General features: G+C 42.5%; 1 protein-coding gene across 2 annotated transcripts; it reads left to right on the top strand.

Annotated features, from left to right (window-relative positions):
• The first annotated feature begins 231 nt into the window (after nt 1-231).
• LOC121707356 (transcription initiation factor TFIID subunit 4-like) lies at nt 232-14005 on the top strand. Of its 2 annotated transcripts, none has more exons than XM_042089851.1 (16): nt 232-376; nt 719-1426; nt 1646-1785; nt 2565-2684; nt 4419-4532; nt 4761-4883; nt 5216-5305; nt 5862-6041; nt 6743-6875; nt 8823-8871; nt 9552-9721; nt 10176-10306; nt 10874-10999; nt 11999-12055; nt 13063-13182; nt 13622-14005. In XM_042089851.1, the coding sequence occupies exons 1-16, from the start codon at nt 268-270 to the stop codon at nt 13775-13777; spliced, it is 2526 nt and encodes an 841-aa protein (XP_041945785.1). In that variant the 5' UTR covers nt 232-267; the 3' UTR covers nt 13778-14005. The 2 variants fall into 2 exon arrangements, with proteins under 2 accessions (XP_041945785.1, XP_041945786.1); XM_042089852.1 differs by having other exon boundaries at nt 13063-13183; nt 13626-14005.
• The last annotated feature ends 858 nt before the right edge of the window (nt 14006-14863 follow it).

Below are 14863 nucleotides of genomic sequence, written 5' to 3'. Positions count from 1 at the left end.
GTTTGTCGGTAATTTTGTTTCTTGAAATATGTGATGCTCATTCTTTGCTTTCATTGTCTGAGTTTCGTGGTCAACTCACACTATTGTGCAGGCAGCCCTCTGTTCAAAGTCGATGGCGCAGTTCACACGCTTGCTGTCCCGCCTGGACTAGAGCAAACCAATCACAAGACGTATGGCTTTATGAGATATTACGTATACATCCTTCTTGCACATGCGCATTTAAGATTTTGAAAAACCCCGCCTCACGAAACCGATGGCGCTTGGAAGATGGCGGCGGAGCACGGACTGCTGGATGCAGTTTTATTAAACACGGAGGTAGACAACAAAGTTGTCTGTAATATTGTGGGATCACTGGACTGCAAGATAAGGGAGACAGGTCAGGGCACATTTGTGAGCTGAGTTGTTGCTTACCATATCGCTGCCAGGTCTGGAGGATTGAGCAATGCAAGTAACGTTACCGTTAGTGAAAGCCAAATCAGACTTCCATGAGAGACTGCAAGAGCAGTAGGCTAACAAGCTAGCTTGTTTGCTAAATAGAAAGAAAGCGTGTTAGCTAGTTAGCTAGGAATAGACGAGGCAGTGAAGCAGTTATATTTATACTTTTAAAGTAACTTTTTTGCTCACTTTAGTTGTTGTATTGACTCAAAAGACTTTCATGCCCTATCAATTGTGTAGCGTTTTTGACTTGTCACGCGCATTTGTCTCCACTGCCGCACAGGAGTTTCAGTGCAAAAGAGTGTCACTAGTATGATGTCCCAGAGTCCTGTATCAACAAGAATAACAGGACTCCCATCAGTCGCAGGATCAGAAAACGCAGTGGGACAACATATTCAAGGCAGAGTAGAGACCGATGTCACTGGATCTGGAACGTCTATATTTAATCAAACTTTGAATGGAGACAACGTGAACTGTCAGAGTAAGGTGAGCGGTGTCGCTCTGGCTGGGACGCCGCTGTCAAGTGGCCCCAACGTGAACATTACAAGCAACCCTGCAGCTGCGGCCCCTGTAGTCAGCAACGGACCAAGAATGGCTGACGGCAAGACAAACGTCAACGTTATTCCCTCTAGCCCAAATATTGTAATTCGTACACCTATGAACTCACAGAACACTGTTCATTCTCCCAGTTTGGGTAGCGGGTCTACTTCGGTAACTATAAGGCCGCCTGTGCAAATGGGGACTTCTGGCGCTATTTCAAACGGAAGTCAAGTGACGACGACCACACACATCGTCACAACTTCACAAGGAACTTTACAGAGTCCGCTTTTACAAACCGTGTCGAGGACGATGTCCCCGACAGCTGTTATGACTCCTTCAGTCGTCAGTCAGAGCGGTATCCGGACTATAGCGCCACAGGTGTTCGCTCCCCGAATGCCTCAGTCCGGGACAAATCCGCCTGCTAATGTCCAGAACATCCAGCTCCCACCAGGTAATTCACAAGTAGTATCATCTAGCCGGTCCCTACACTAGGTGTTTGACCCTAGACCTTTGTTACATTTCCATTAAGATTCACACGATCTTACAATCACACAAGAATCATCATGATGGACAGCCATATGGACCTTTATCCTACATCAAGACTTGTGTAGTGTATGTGTGTTTTTAAAAAAAAAAAAAATTAATTATTTTTTTTTTCGTTCCCTCCCAGGCATGGTTCTTGTCCGCAATCAGAATGGACAGCTCCTGATGATACCCCAGCAGACCTTGGCTCAGATGCAAGCCCAGGCCAAATCACAGAGCGCCATGGCACCTCGGCCCAGCACGCCCACCAGCTCCACGCCAGTCAAGGTAAAAACATAAGTAGACCATAAGTTCAAAATGAATATGGTAAGTAAGTATGGTCAAGGACTTTACACTGTAAAGTACACCTTTTAATGAATGTATTAGGCCTAGAGTTATCTGATCATCACTATCCTAGTATACTGACTTGATGATACTCGTCATACCAAGCACATTGAGAAGTTGTAGAAGTAGGGCCAACTACCCACAACCCCAGACCAGCCATAGTCACAGGGCTTCCATAGGTCATGGAATATTAGCCTAAACTTGAAATGGTCTATTCCAGACATGGAATATCAGGGTATTTTTGTTTGTAGTATGTTAACATTTATCTAGGCATTTATCAAAAGCGGTATTTTCCCTGCAGTATTTTTCCTCACTGGGTTATTTAATGCATTTCATATAATGCATGGTTACAATCATTAGCCTACTTGAACCCCTTGCTTGTCAACACCTTTTAATGAATGTATTAGGCCTAGAGTTATCTGATCATAACTATGCACTATATTTTAGCAGTGTAAACTTTATAGTTTGAAAATACTGAAAATATCTGAACTAGAGAGTAAAGCTCACAAATTGATGGGTTTTTTTTGTGTGCGTGCAGAGCAAAGGTAGTTTTCTCCATTCAGTACAGGTCATGAAAATTCAACTTTTTAGTCAGTGGAGGTCAGGAAATCAGGGAATTTGACATGTGACTTAGAGAGGATCCTCTGGTCACTGAAGTGAATCTCTGATTTGGCTGCTCAGATGTTGACCCACCCTTCATGTATGCCCCCTTCTTCTTATAGGCTCCTGGGACCCCCATTGTTGCCCGGCCAGTGGCCCCGCTGACTGTGAACAGGCAGGGCTCACCCACTCCCAGCCCTGCCCCAGCAACCACTACCCTTCAGAGACCACCTGTCTTACAGGTACATCTGTCTACTTATCAGGCTATCCACAGGTTTTGAAAAGAATTAAAAGGTAGTAAATTAATTTAGCGAAAATTAAGGCCCTTAAAAGGTATTAAAATGTATTGGTGGCGATTTTACGAGGTATTACATTACATGTAACTATTTTTTTTAACAATGATTTACAATTATAACTATTAATGCAATTGACTTGTCGCTAAACGCCACCCTTAGAACGCAGATGAGCCAGTGAGACAGTCCAGCCTCAACTAACTGATAAAATTACAAATTAATGGTGGATTTATGGATTATTTACCACCCTTAGAACGCAGATGAGACAGTCCAGCCTCAACTAACTGATAAAATTACAAATTAATGGTGGATTTATGGAGTTTATTTCCTCAAAAAACCCTGACTGATAACCATGGTCCAACGATGTGCATGGGGGGCATGTAATACAGATAGCCAGTACCTCGAGAGGCTAGGAAACGGGGGTATATTTCATCAACAGTAGCCTATAGGACGTGTCTCCCACCACCGCTCCTAGACTATAAGCGCCTAAATTCACACATGATAAGTAATATCACAGGTAGTGCCGGGCGGTATACCGATTCACACCGAATACAGGTGTATATTTTCGTTATGATATTATTTTTTAATATACCGCCATACGTTAGGAACGCTGCGCCGTGCAACACTGTTTCAGACGAGACCCTTTTCAATATTGCGCTTCTAAACACGCATGGTGTGACTGCGGGGCGAGGGTATAGTGCTCTGGTGTTACGTTACGGTGAAGGATAGATAGACATTCATGAAAGTTCCAAAATCGAAGCTGCAGAACTAGTAGAACATGATGACACACTTGTGCAAAAAAGAGGAGCTGTGTCTGTTGTTTGGAGGTTTTTTGGTTTAAAAAAATCCGACATCGACCAAACAACCATTTTATGCAAGTGTTGACGGGCTAAAGTTGTCGCGAGCAATTTGAGAATTTATAGTATTTGGAATAAATAAGTGTGTAAGTGAAATGTAAGTGAAATACAAGGCACTTTTGCATCCTGTCTAATTTAGCATAATTCACTGGGAGTTGGTTACACCAGTTAGACTATAGCTCTCTTTTAACGTCAAATAAGCTTATTTCCCAAAAGGTTGACGTGTTCCTTTAAATCTTTTCCCTTAGATTTGGACTGGAGACTGTTAAATGCCGTTAAATGCAGTTTTGTATGTGTTGTCAGGTACAATATTGACATTCTACATGAGCTATGACATTCATGTCTGGTGCCAATTAATCAGAACATGTCCTGTGAGAGGATATGCATGTTAGAAGAAAATATGTAATTTGCTCTCAAGCTGCTCTTTTTTTGTCTTACTTCTTTCTAAAGCAGTGTCGTGAAATGATTACATTTGTTAACGTATTGTTAATTATAATAGACATTTTCTAAATCAGTCTATACGAAGTGTTGTGACTTTCTTTCTTCTTGACTAGACCACAATACTGTCCCCTACAGGATCTTGCAAGGTTCTTGTGATTAAGGTTGAAAGTGACTTAAGTTGCCATGGGAATGAATACAGTTTAAATTGTGGTTATTTAAATTCTAACGTGGTTAAAATGGTAGTGGTCATTTAAGTTCCTATGGGAACAATTAGAAAGTAGTTATCCAGCAGGATCTCGTAGGGTTTGTGATGATAGTTGTGGCCAAGAGAATGTAATGCAGGAAATTGTGGTTAAAACTGTATGTCATGGTTGTGTCTGTGTAGCATCCAGTCTCAGCGGCCGCTGGGACGACAGTGACTCCTTCTGTAGGGGCAACGGTGCAGCAGACGACACCTCAGAGGATTGCAGCGACACCTAACAGAACTGTTGTTGCCCAGGTAGCGTGTGGGTGTGTAGGGGGGGGTTCTGTTAACCACTAGCATATGAGGCTCACTCTTGTCCTAAATCATACCTCTGCTTTTAACCACTCTGAAACAACCCCAAGCCAATATATTTTGTGCCTAATATAAGAATTGTTTGAGGTTTGAAATCAGTTGTAGTAGCATATTAACATGAACTCACTTCAGTAACATAACAGAAACATTTTATTCTTTATTTTATTGTAGGAGACCATGGAGAATGTGAAGAAATGTAAGAACTTCCTATCCACATTGATCAAGTTGGCATGCAGTGGAAAGCAGTCCACAGAGACAGCAGCCAACGTGAAAGACCTGGTGCGGAAGCTTCTAGTAAGTGTCAACGACAGGGTAAACAGGGTGAAACAAACCAGGTATCTTTACAGAAGTTTTTTTTTTCTTCTTTTGTGTTCATATATATTATACCTTTTTATTGGACTCAATTTTTTGGGCCTTAATGTAAAAAGTCCATCGGTGACACTCTTTCTGTCAGTTTCATTATATAGTATTCACATTTCCCACTGCCATGAAATTCATCAAAAGTTCACCAGTCAATGATGATTAAATGCTTTGTAGAGAAGGATAACACTAAGTGATGTATTACAAGGTAAGAAATGTTTGAGATGTAGAAAAGTCTCATCGTGATCATTCTAATATGTGAACAGGAGGGAAAGATTGAACCTGAAGACTTCACTAGCCGGTTGTACCGGGAGCTGAACTCCTCACCCCAACCTTATCTTGTGCCTTTTCTTAAGGTAAGATTTATGTTTCTGCTTACACACTCCCCTCCCTATTTTATGGATCCACAAGACAACGAAGGCATTAGAAAAGAGGACCAAACACACAGCAAAGACTGGTATTTATTAACTATGTCAAGCTAGGTGTGAGAATTGTTATGCAAAACAGTAGTGTAGTCATTTATAATGTCATCAGTAATGGAAGTGTTCTAATTGATATGGCTTGGATCTTAGATGCTTTGTTGCTCAAAAAGTTACACATAAGATTCCAGTCTAAAAAAAGAGAAATGCACTGTGTCGTGACAGACCTTGAGTCCAGCCCTCAGGCACATCTGCTTAAAAAATACAGAAAAATGAGCAGACTGTGGCAGAAAGCCTCTTGTGTGTGCGTGCGCGTGTGTTTTTAACAGGCAAGGATTAATGGAAAAAAATTGTCTTCTACAAATATGACCAGTGCTTAAACAGTTAATGAATAAAAGTGGGATTTTAATCTGCATTTGAAAGTGACATTGGATGAGAAGGACCCAACATGTTAAATATGTACGCGTGTGTGTGTTTTTCTCTCCTTCTCCAGAGAAGTCTTCCTGCTTTGCGCCAGCTCACCCCAGACTCAGCAGCCTTCATCCTGCAGAGCCAGGGCCTGACGCCCAGCCCTGTCACTGCCACCACCACTATCCTTGGCCCCAATGCCACAGCTGTGGGCACTACTGCCAGCCTCGCTGCCCCACGCCCACACCTCCAGCCTACCACACTGGTACCTAACACACACACACACACACAGAGTTTGTGTCTGTCTTCGAAAACAAACTTTTGTAGGGTGGTCACTGTTATTTACATACGTCTGTAGTGGAATGAAAAAAATGAGGACATAAAGGACAGCACCCTGAACCTCATTTTCAGAGCACTTCTTTGGAGTCTCTAGGTTTGCCAAAACCGTCTGTCAGCACGTCCTTTTTGGTCTGGGAGCAATCGTTCAGGACTCCGCTCACTAAAATATGTCTTTGACAGACAAAAGGAGCTCATTTGGCATTGCAATAGCATAGGTTATCCTTCTAGGTTTTGGAATTTATGTTCTGTTTGCAGTAGTCGTTTTATATTTAATCACGTATGACTGGGCTGATTGAGTTTTTCTTTGTCACTACCAACATTGTTGACAATGTAGGTCCTGCCCCTTCCTCGATTTTAATTGGATAGTATGAGAGAAGTGACATTGACGAGCCCAGTGCTGTTTTGAAAGTTGAACAGATATCTGAGTGCTGCGGGGGGGAAAAAATGTGAACTTCATAAGATTTGTATAGAATATAGAGGCCGCCAAGTCTCTTGTTGTCACTTTAGCCTGTTTGAATGAAACATTAGCCAAGCCTAGAGGATTATACCTTCCCCATGCAGCATGTCTCTTATGATCAATGAAAAGTATATCTGACTCCGTGTCTGTCTGTCTGTCTGTCTAAAAAGGTACTGAGGACTCCTCAGCCGGGCTCCATACGCAAGCCCTCGCAGGTATCCCTGGCAACGACCCCAATGGTGACACTCAGGGCTCAGCCACAGAACCGAGTGCTTGTGGGGCCACCGTCTAAGCTGATAACAGGTGTGTGTCAGTGCGGAGCCATAGTCTAAGCTGCTAACAGGTGCCATTGTGTGTGTGTGTGTGTGTGTGTGTGTGTGTGTGTGTGTAGCTGTATTACTGTAAGTAAACTGTTCAAAAACATTATGTATTAAAAAAAAAAAACACCCATTGAAAATGCTACCTTCAGATCTAATGATCAGACCTTTGATTCGTATGCCAGTGTTGCCATGGACATAGACAACTTCTTTGACCTGAAGCCCCGTCATGGCATACTTTGGGGTCATAGGGCCCACCTACATGAACCCACCCCCCATCAAATTATCATTATATCACATCACAATTATTATTGTTATGCTATATTGTTATACATGCACTTCAAAGCCAGTGTTTAAAGTGCTAACATTGTTCACAAAAAGTTTGTGAAAACATGCACATCAGATGACTGCTCTACTAATGTAAAATATAATAACAATAGTTTCATTGCTTTTGCCTGGTTAATTGCATGATAAATACTTCTCAAAACAACAGCAATTATATGGGTGTCATCGTTTTGGGATGTTTCCCTCATGCAAGCATCATACACTGGTAGGCAAATGGACAGAATATTGCCATATTTAATTATGCCACACGCTTTTGGCCACGTTATTCACATTTGACTATACAATACTCTAGATAGTGTATTATAGTCTGTGCTCTGTTTTTATGGAAGTTGCATAAATCCACATTGTTCTATTAAATGTAGTTTCATAATTAAATAGCCTTCCAATAGGTTGAATTGGAGCTTTGCTACCAACGTTATCAAGTGGTTTCAGTTTCTGTTTCAGTTTTAGTTTTAACGCTTTTTTGTATGAATGAATTACAGTAATGACACGCCGTTGCGTTGTCAACGTGAGACACTCTTTACTTCATTTATTTCAATTTCCACAATACTATATTAGTCTGGACTAGCGTAACCTACTAGCTTAGCTCCCCCCACTTAGCTCTGCCTAATAATGAATTGCGCTGAAAGCAGGCAGGCACTAGAGGTGGATTTTATTGTTAGTTCTCATGAGACAGTTTGCGTCGTTCAGTTCTCCAAAATGATTCGTTCTGAATCGTTCGTTCGTTCAGTCGCATTTCCGGTGCAACGTAGTTCAGCGGTGAATCATGGAATGCAGGTTCTCAGCTCCTCGTTTGTGCAAACGGTCAACACAACACTGTAATTGTAGCGGCAAATATATAGCTGCAACTTCATGATTATGTGTACTTTTAGACAAAGCAGCAGTAGCTAATGTGTTCATTCACCTTGACATTAAACTGACATATTGAAGGTAAATAGAGTAGACTACGGCTAGATCAGCTAATTTCTTTTTTAAAAAATGTGTTCATTTATAAAGGAACAAAGACCCAGTAGGCTATGCCGACAAACATGGCTTGGCAGAAAGATTATATTGATGAAAAGGTTTCAAGTCCCCATTTTGCCTAGGCTACAGAGCCATAATCACTCTGCTTCTAGCCAAGAACGAGTGACTGACTGAACGAGAACGACAGTTCCAAGACCTGTTCGAACGAACTGATTCGTTCACGACCGACCCACCTCTAGCAGGCACGCAGCTTTGCTGCTGGCGTTAACAGTTTGCGTGCATAGCGGGGTTTAAAACATGACTGCCAAAGTCTTAGTAGCCTGTTTAACATCCAAAGACAGTCATTGTACTTTTCAAGGGTTAATAACATAGAGTTAATATAACATTACAGTGAGCCGTTTGAGACCAAAAATAAATAGGCGGTCAATAGTAAAACGACTCTTCGACTAAAAAAATTGCCGTCGACTAATTTTCATGGTTGATTAGGTCGACTAATCGCGGCAGCACTAAAAAGCTCTTCTTTGACAGGCAAGTCCCCAACAGTCAGGTCCTCAGCATCATTCCCCAATTACTCTCTTGACTCTGACTCCTCACTCACCCAACCCTCTTTCTCCCTGTCTTACAGCTGGGACATCAAAAGGCAGACCAGGAGACAGTGCTGGAGGCACTTTCAAGTGAGTCGGACCAATTGGCCACTCGCCTGTGTGTTTTTGTGTGTATACTGTACTTGCACCCGCTTTGTCTGCAAATCTGTTTATGTAGAATATTGCAGGGATTGAGACCAGGTCATAATGTCATAATGCCATCCTAATGACTTGATGTTATCTGGATCAGCGCCGTTTCAGTACTCTCTCATGGCTAGTGTGATGGGTAGTTTCTCTAGGGAGGGTTTCTGCATCCCTTGTGGAGACTGCTCTCTGGCACTGGTTATGGCTTAGAGTCATAACCCTCAATAGGAGCAAAATGTACATGCCGCTCATTTGGGCCTTCTCCAGGCCAGGCAGTGGTCCACTGGAGTCCATATCGGTCCATCAATGTAAAGTGTCTTGTGGTTGACATTACTTGTTCAGTTGATGACCATTAGTACAATTTTAATTTCATCAGGCCAAAGACCTCCATTTTCCTCATCGCTAGTCTCACAGAATGGCCATTTCCATGAGAGGTTCTGATGCCAGGTTGATATTACTTGTCATATTGCCAATCATTTTAAGAGTTGGATGGTCATGAAGTGGCAGGCCTGACCCTTGAATGCATGAAGAAAAGCTAGAGCTAGATGTATATGGAGTCCAGGCACACTGGTTTGAATGTGTGGCCCTTGTTTTAATTAATCCCTCGTTTGCACGCACCGTTCCAGGGATGATGACGACATCAACGACGTGGCCTCCATGGCCGGGGTGAACCTGTCGGAGGAGAGCGCCCGTATTCTGGCAACCAACTCGGAGCTGGTGGGCACGGTGATGCGCTCGTGTAAGGACGAGGCGTTCCTTCACACTGCCATGTTGACAAGGAGGATGATGGAGATAGGTGAGGGTTTGTTACTATCTGAGAATGGATGAGCCGGATGATATTTTACCTTCTGTATGTACAGTAGCGATTATCATAATCATGATTATTTTAATCAATATTGAGATCAGGATTATTTAACACGATTAATCAATGTTTTTGGAAAAATGTTCCATTTTGTAAACTTTAAAAAACTAGATGTGCTGCATGGCGGTCCAAAATATGACCTGTCACTCAGTCCTGCACATTCTCTCCGCACTAGTGGCGGTCATAATTAACAGTACCGGAAGGCTTTAAGCCTGTTTGATTTCCTTTTTTTTTAAAAATATTTTTTTAATAAGATTTTGTATAACTTTGTATGAGGTTCCCTGTGTTGAATCGGGTTTAAAAACAAAGGCCACAGCCTTTCCAATCCCAGTCTGGCCTGTTATTGCTTGGATTTTTATGAATCAACCCCCCCCCCACCTGCTCACAGGAAAAAAGTACGGCATCACTGAGCTGGGACCTGACGTGGTGACGTTTGTGTCCCACGCCACCCAGCAGCGGCTCACCAGCCTCCTGGAGAAGGTGTCGGCTGCCGCCCAGCACAAGAACATCAACCTCAAGGTCAGTCGGGGCACAGCGACTCACATGTTGCTCTGATTTGGAGGTGTGCTGTTTCATGAAACAGCAGTCTTTTTTTTTTAATTAAATCTCAACACAATGATTATGTTGTGATAGTGTTGATAAAGGCACTAAGTGGTGCAGTGTGGAGCCATGGAGCAGATGTTTCCTCTCAGATGTGCTAAATGTCATTTGTAGTTCTGTTTTGCATCCTGCTGGGAGCATGACTGCACAGTTATCATCTTATTTACAGTTCCAATAATGTGCTCAATTCACAAAGGACAGATTAGTTGCTGTAGAATACATTTTTGTAAAGTAAATGGCTGAGTTTTTGTTAAATTATTGTTATTGTTGATGGTGTTTTTTTTACTAAGGAAACATACATTTAATATATATAAAGTAATAACCATATCTGTAGGGTTTCAAGCAGCACTGTCTGTAGATGTCATTGGGATTGAGGGGAGTGAGATTAAGTGCTTCATAATCTCTACTCCATCACAAGTCCTAATCCGTATGGTGTGTGTGTTCAAATGTTTATGATGGTAATGTGCAGCTGGCTGTGTGTTGCAGGAGGGCGATCATTACGAGCAGGCGAGCGATGTGCGGCTGCAGCTCAAGTTCTTTGAGCAGCTGGACCAGCTGGAGAAGCAGCGCAAGGAGGAGCAGGAGAGAGAGATCCTCATGAAGGCAGCTAAGGTGAGACGTACGCAGACAGGTGATGCACATACTTCACTCGGTGTCAGTTGAGACCCCCTCGGATAGGTGATTAAGACCTTAGTGGTGGTCGTTTTCTTATTTGGTAAGGTAGGTCACAATCTGGGGTGTGTTTCCCAAAACCATAGTAGCTAACTAAGTTGCTAAATTGCAATGCAATTTCCCATTGTTAACCAACCAAGTTGCTAACAGGTTAGCAACTATGGTTTTGGGAAACACAACCCTGGTCAGTGATTACCAGGTTACTGCTCTTCCTTAGCTCTGAGTCACTTGACTACGTACGGGAGATTTCAGACTACATTACATTACATTACATTTAGCAGACACTTCTTGACCAAAGTGACTTACATATGTCAGCTATATTACAAGGGATCACATTGTCCCCGGAGCAACTTGGGGTTAAGCGCCTTGCTCAAGGGCACATTGGTGGAAGCCGGGAAATGAACCGACAACTTTCAGGCTACTGCACGCTAGCCCAGCTCCTTAACCACTACACTACCACCGCCCCAGACTTCATTCATTTGTCTAGTTTCTGTGGGGAGCAGGACTGAGAGAGCTCAGGCAGCTGGAAATATCAAGGTGGGGGGGGGACACACGCTTGTAGCATAAGTCCTTTTAGGCAAGTCCCTCCACTCGGCAGCCATATTGCAACACTTTTGGGCACTTATCGGGCATCTATTTCTGGTAGGACTGCGCGTGTGCAATGCTTCACAATTCACGACACACCAACCTCGCTCATGATTGGCACGGTGTATTCACATGTCAATTTTTGTCGGCGAAAGGGCCAGAGTATGTGTAGACGACTGCCATGTTTGCGTTAAGAACTAGCCCCATACATTTCTATGGGAGATTCTTTGAGTGCTGTGTCTCCTCTTTAGAAAGTCTCTGGCATTGCTACCTGGCCAGTGACACCTCCTGCTGTTGATGAACCTGTGTAAGTGCTGTGAGTTTACCTCTGTTTTTTTTTTTTTTCTTCTCCAGTCTCGAGCGCGACAAGAAGACCCTGAACAGCTGCGTTTAAAACAAAAAGCCAAAGAGGTAGGACAATCCACATGATGAATGTGTTAGATGTGTAAAACCAGATGAGAGAGCTGGTCCTCAACGTCTGTGTGTGTTGGCAGTACAGTGTGTATTTGTATGTCTGTATTTATCTCTGCTTGCCATGCCATTGTTGTGTTGGACCAGCTACAAGTAGTGTACAGGGTTCCCACGGGTCATGGAATGTCTGGAATGTCATGGAAGACATGGAAAGTCAGGGAATTTTATGATTTTGGGGGCAAAGTCATGTAATATCAGTGAATGTTGTTGTAGCAGTTTAAAATATACTTGCCAAAATACATTAATACAGATATATTTCCACTCAGAGTTGGTGTATATCTGGTTATTAGCTTTACTGCTTTAATGCTGAGTAGTTGTGGTTAGCCCAACTTTGTTCATTCAATACCCATTTATTCATCTCCCGCTCTAAAAAAAATTAAAAGATTCTTGGATGCTATGTGACTGTTCTGAAAGCTTTGGTCGGTGTATATTGTACCCTTCATTGTAAAGTAGGTCTTGGAAATTAAGTTTTTTTGTCAGGGAAAAGTCATGGAATTGACTGAGTGGGAACCCTGAGTGTATTTCACAGTGTGTGTACAGAGGTAATGCAGTGGTAGGGTAGAGATTAGAGATGGGTACTGATTATTTAAAACGGTACAACTGGCAATTCAATTCAGGTCTTGTGATGCCATGTCTTGCTAACAATAATGTCTTCATCTCTTCTTGTCTATTGACATATTTTAAAAGTTGTATTTGGCATTGCTAAAAGGCAACCTTGTGATCCTGATTTTACCCAAGCAAAGCCATTGAATTGAGTCCTTGCTCCCAGAAAGAGCTTTTGTTAGTTTACGTGTGTGCGTGTGCGTGCTTGTGTGTCAGATTTTGTATTTATTGTCATATATTGTGACTGTGTGCAGTTATTTGTCTGTAGGCTTCTATCTGAGTTTGATTTTGTTATGATTGTATGTGGAGAATAATTGTTATTTGTGTGTGTGCGTGCGCAACAGATGCAGCAGCAGGAGCTGGCCGAGATCAGACAGAGGGAAGCCAATCTGACGGCTCTGGCGGCCATCGGCCCCAGGAAGAGGAAGAAGATGGACTCCCCCGGCAGTGCTGGGGCTGCAGAGGTGAGGGCTAAGGCTGCTCTGACTCGCCATCATCTCAGACCTCTGGGACCACATCATAGACGCCATCACATCAGCTTTCTAACAACAATGATTTATAGATATAGCAGATTAGATAGCTATGAAGTTGCCAGGATACATGCAGCACAGTATGCTGGAACAATATAATGGAACAGCAAGAATGTTCAGAGAAGATGGCATTGTAGAAGGAATGCATATTTTTTTATGTGTACCTATTTTGCATGTGTACATTGTATGTGAAACATTTAGTATTTATTGAAACCGGAATGTGAGACTTATTTCTCTTGCACACTACCCCTCATAACTTAACCTCTGCGTCCCATCTCTTAATGTCCACCCTCTTCCTTCTTTTTCTCTCTTTTTATTTTCTCTCTCTCTCTTTCTCTCTCTCTCTCTCTCTCTCTCTCTCTCTCTCTCTCAGGCCTCCTCCTCCTCGGCCAGCTCTGGCTCGGGTTCGTCCAGGCAGTTCACCCGTCAGCGCATCACTCGTATCAACCTCAGGGACCTGCTCTTCTGCCTGGAGAATGAGGACTCCACCAGCCACTCCCAGCTCCTCTACCGCGCCCTCCTCAAGTAGATGCCACGACCACACCATCATGACAGTTTCACTTTTAAAAATATATATTTTACATGTTTCTTTTGTTTTGCCTACTACAGCCCAGGGATTTTTTTTCCTCGTAAAATATGCAAAATGACCTATTGTACAAACATACTGTGAATCCTGAGTACGGAATCTGTTTTTATATCTGTGATGTTTCTAAAAAAATGTTTTGGAAAGAATAAAACCGACAGAGTTTCTATAAAAGGTGTTAATTTCATTTCTATATTCAGGCATCACATATGTAATGCAACTGTTGTAATTACTCAGTTGGCTTGCCAGGGGTCGAAAAAGATGGCATGGGTTAAAAGGTCTAAAATATCTGTTTTATTCAAGACCAGTTAGGGGAGAATGGCATTGTTACAATCTTAATAACTTCAAATCACTTCAGGGATCAATTACACAGTAAGAATTTGTCAGCCTTTCAACCCTTAGTGTCTGCAGTATAGATGCCACCAGGTGGCAGTATTACTCCGTATTTCATGATCTGGCCCTGCCGACCAAATTGAATGACGGTTGTGTTAATATCAGGGTGCGTCTCCAGAACAGTCTTACTTTGTCAAATATGTGTATCTATCTAAACCACTGCCACACTGCTTCTGAGAGAAGTTTATCCTCTTCCATCATCACTTTTCACCTGTCAGGTCTTTTTTTTTCTGTGGCAGGAGGCACGTCCGTGAGTTCTTTTGATTCAGACACCCTGCCGATTCACAGGCTAATGCCAGCTCCTGCGGACAGCGACTGGCTAGCTGCCGCCGCTGCAGAGATTTGATTTTGAGTCATTACCATAATCCATCTGACACACCATTTCCTTCAGCTCTGACTTAGTCCTGCAGGATACCTTTTCAGAATATGAGATCAAACATTCCATTTTTATGCGAAATATTCCGGCATTTATGTTGTAGTGATTGGCAGAGGTCTTACATTGTCATTACAAAGGCATCACTTTTTTTGTCTCAAGTGAAGGCTAGTTGAAGGAGTCATGTATGTCTGGACGGTAGCTCCTGATTCTTTTATCCAAGGTCTGCCTTTAACTTAAATTCTAACGTCAACATTTCAAAGTTT

The sequence above is a fragment of the Alosa sapidissima genome, chromosome 4, assembly GCF_018492685.1.
Source record: "Alosa sapidissima isolate fAloSap1 chromosome 4, fAloSap1.pri, whole genome shotgun sequence".
Classification (NCBI taxonomy): Eukaryota; Metazoa; Chordata; class Actinopteri; order Clupeiformes; family Clupeidae; genus Alosa; species Alosa sapidissima.
The sequence above is the reverse complement of the archived record's forward strand: the minus strand, read 5'-3'. Positions and strand labels throughout refer to the sequence as shown.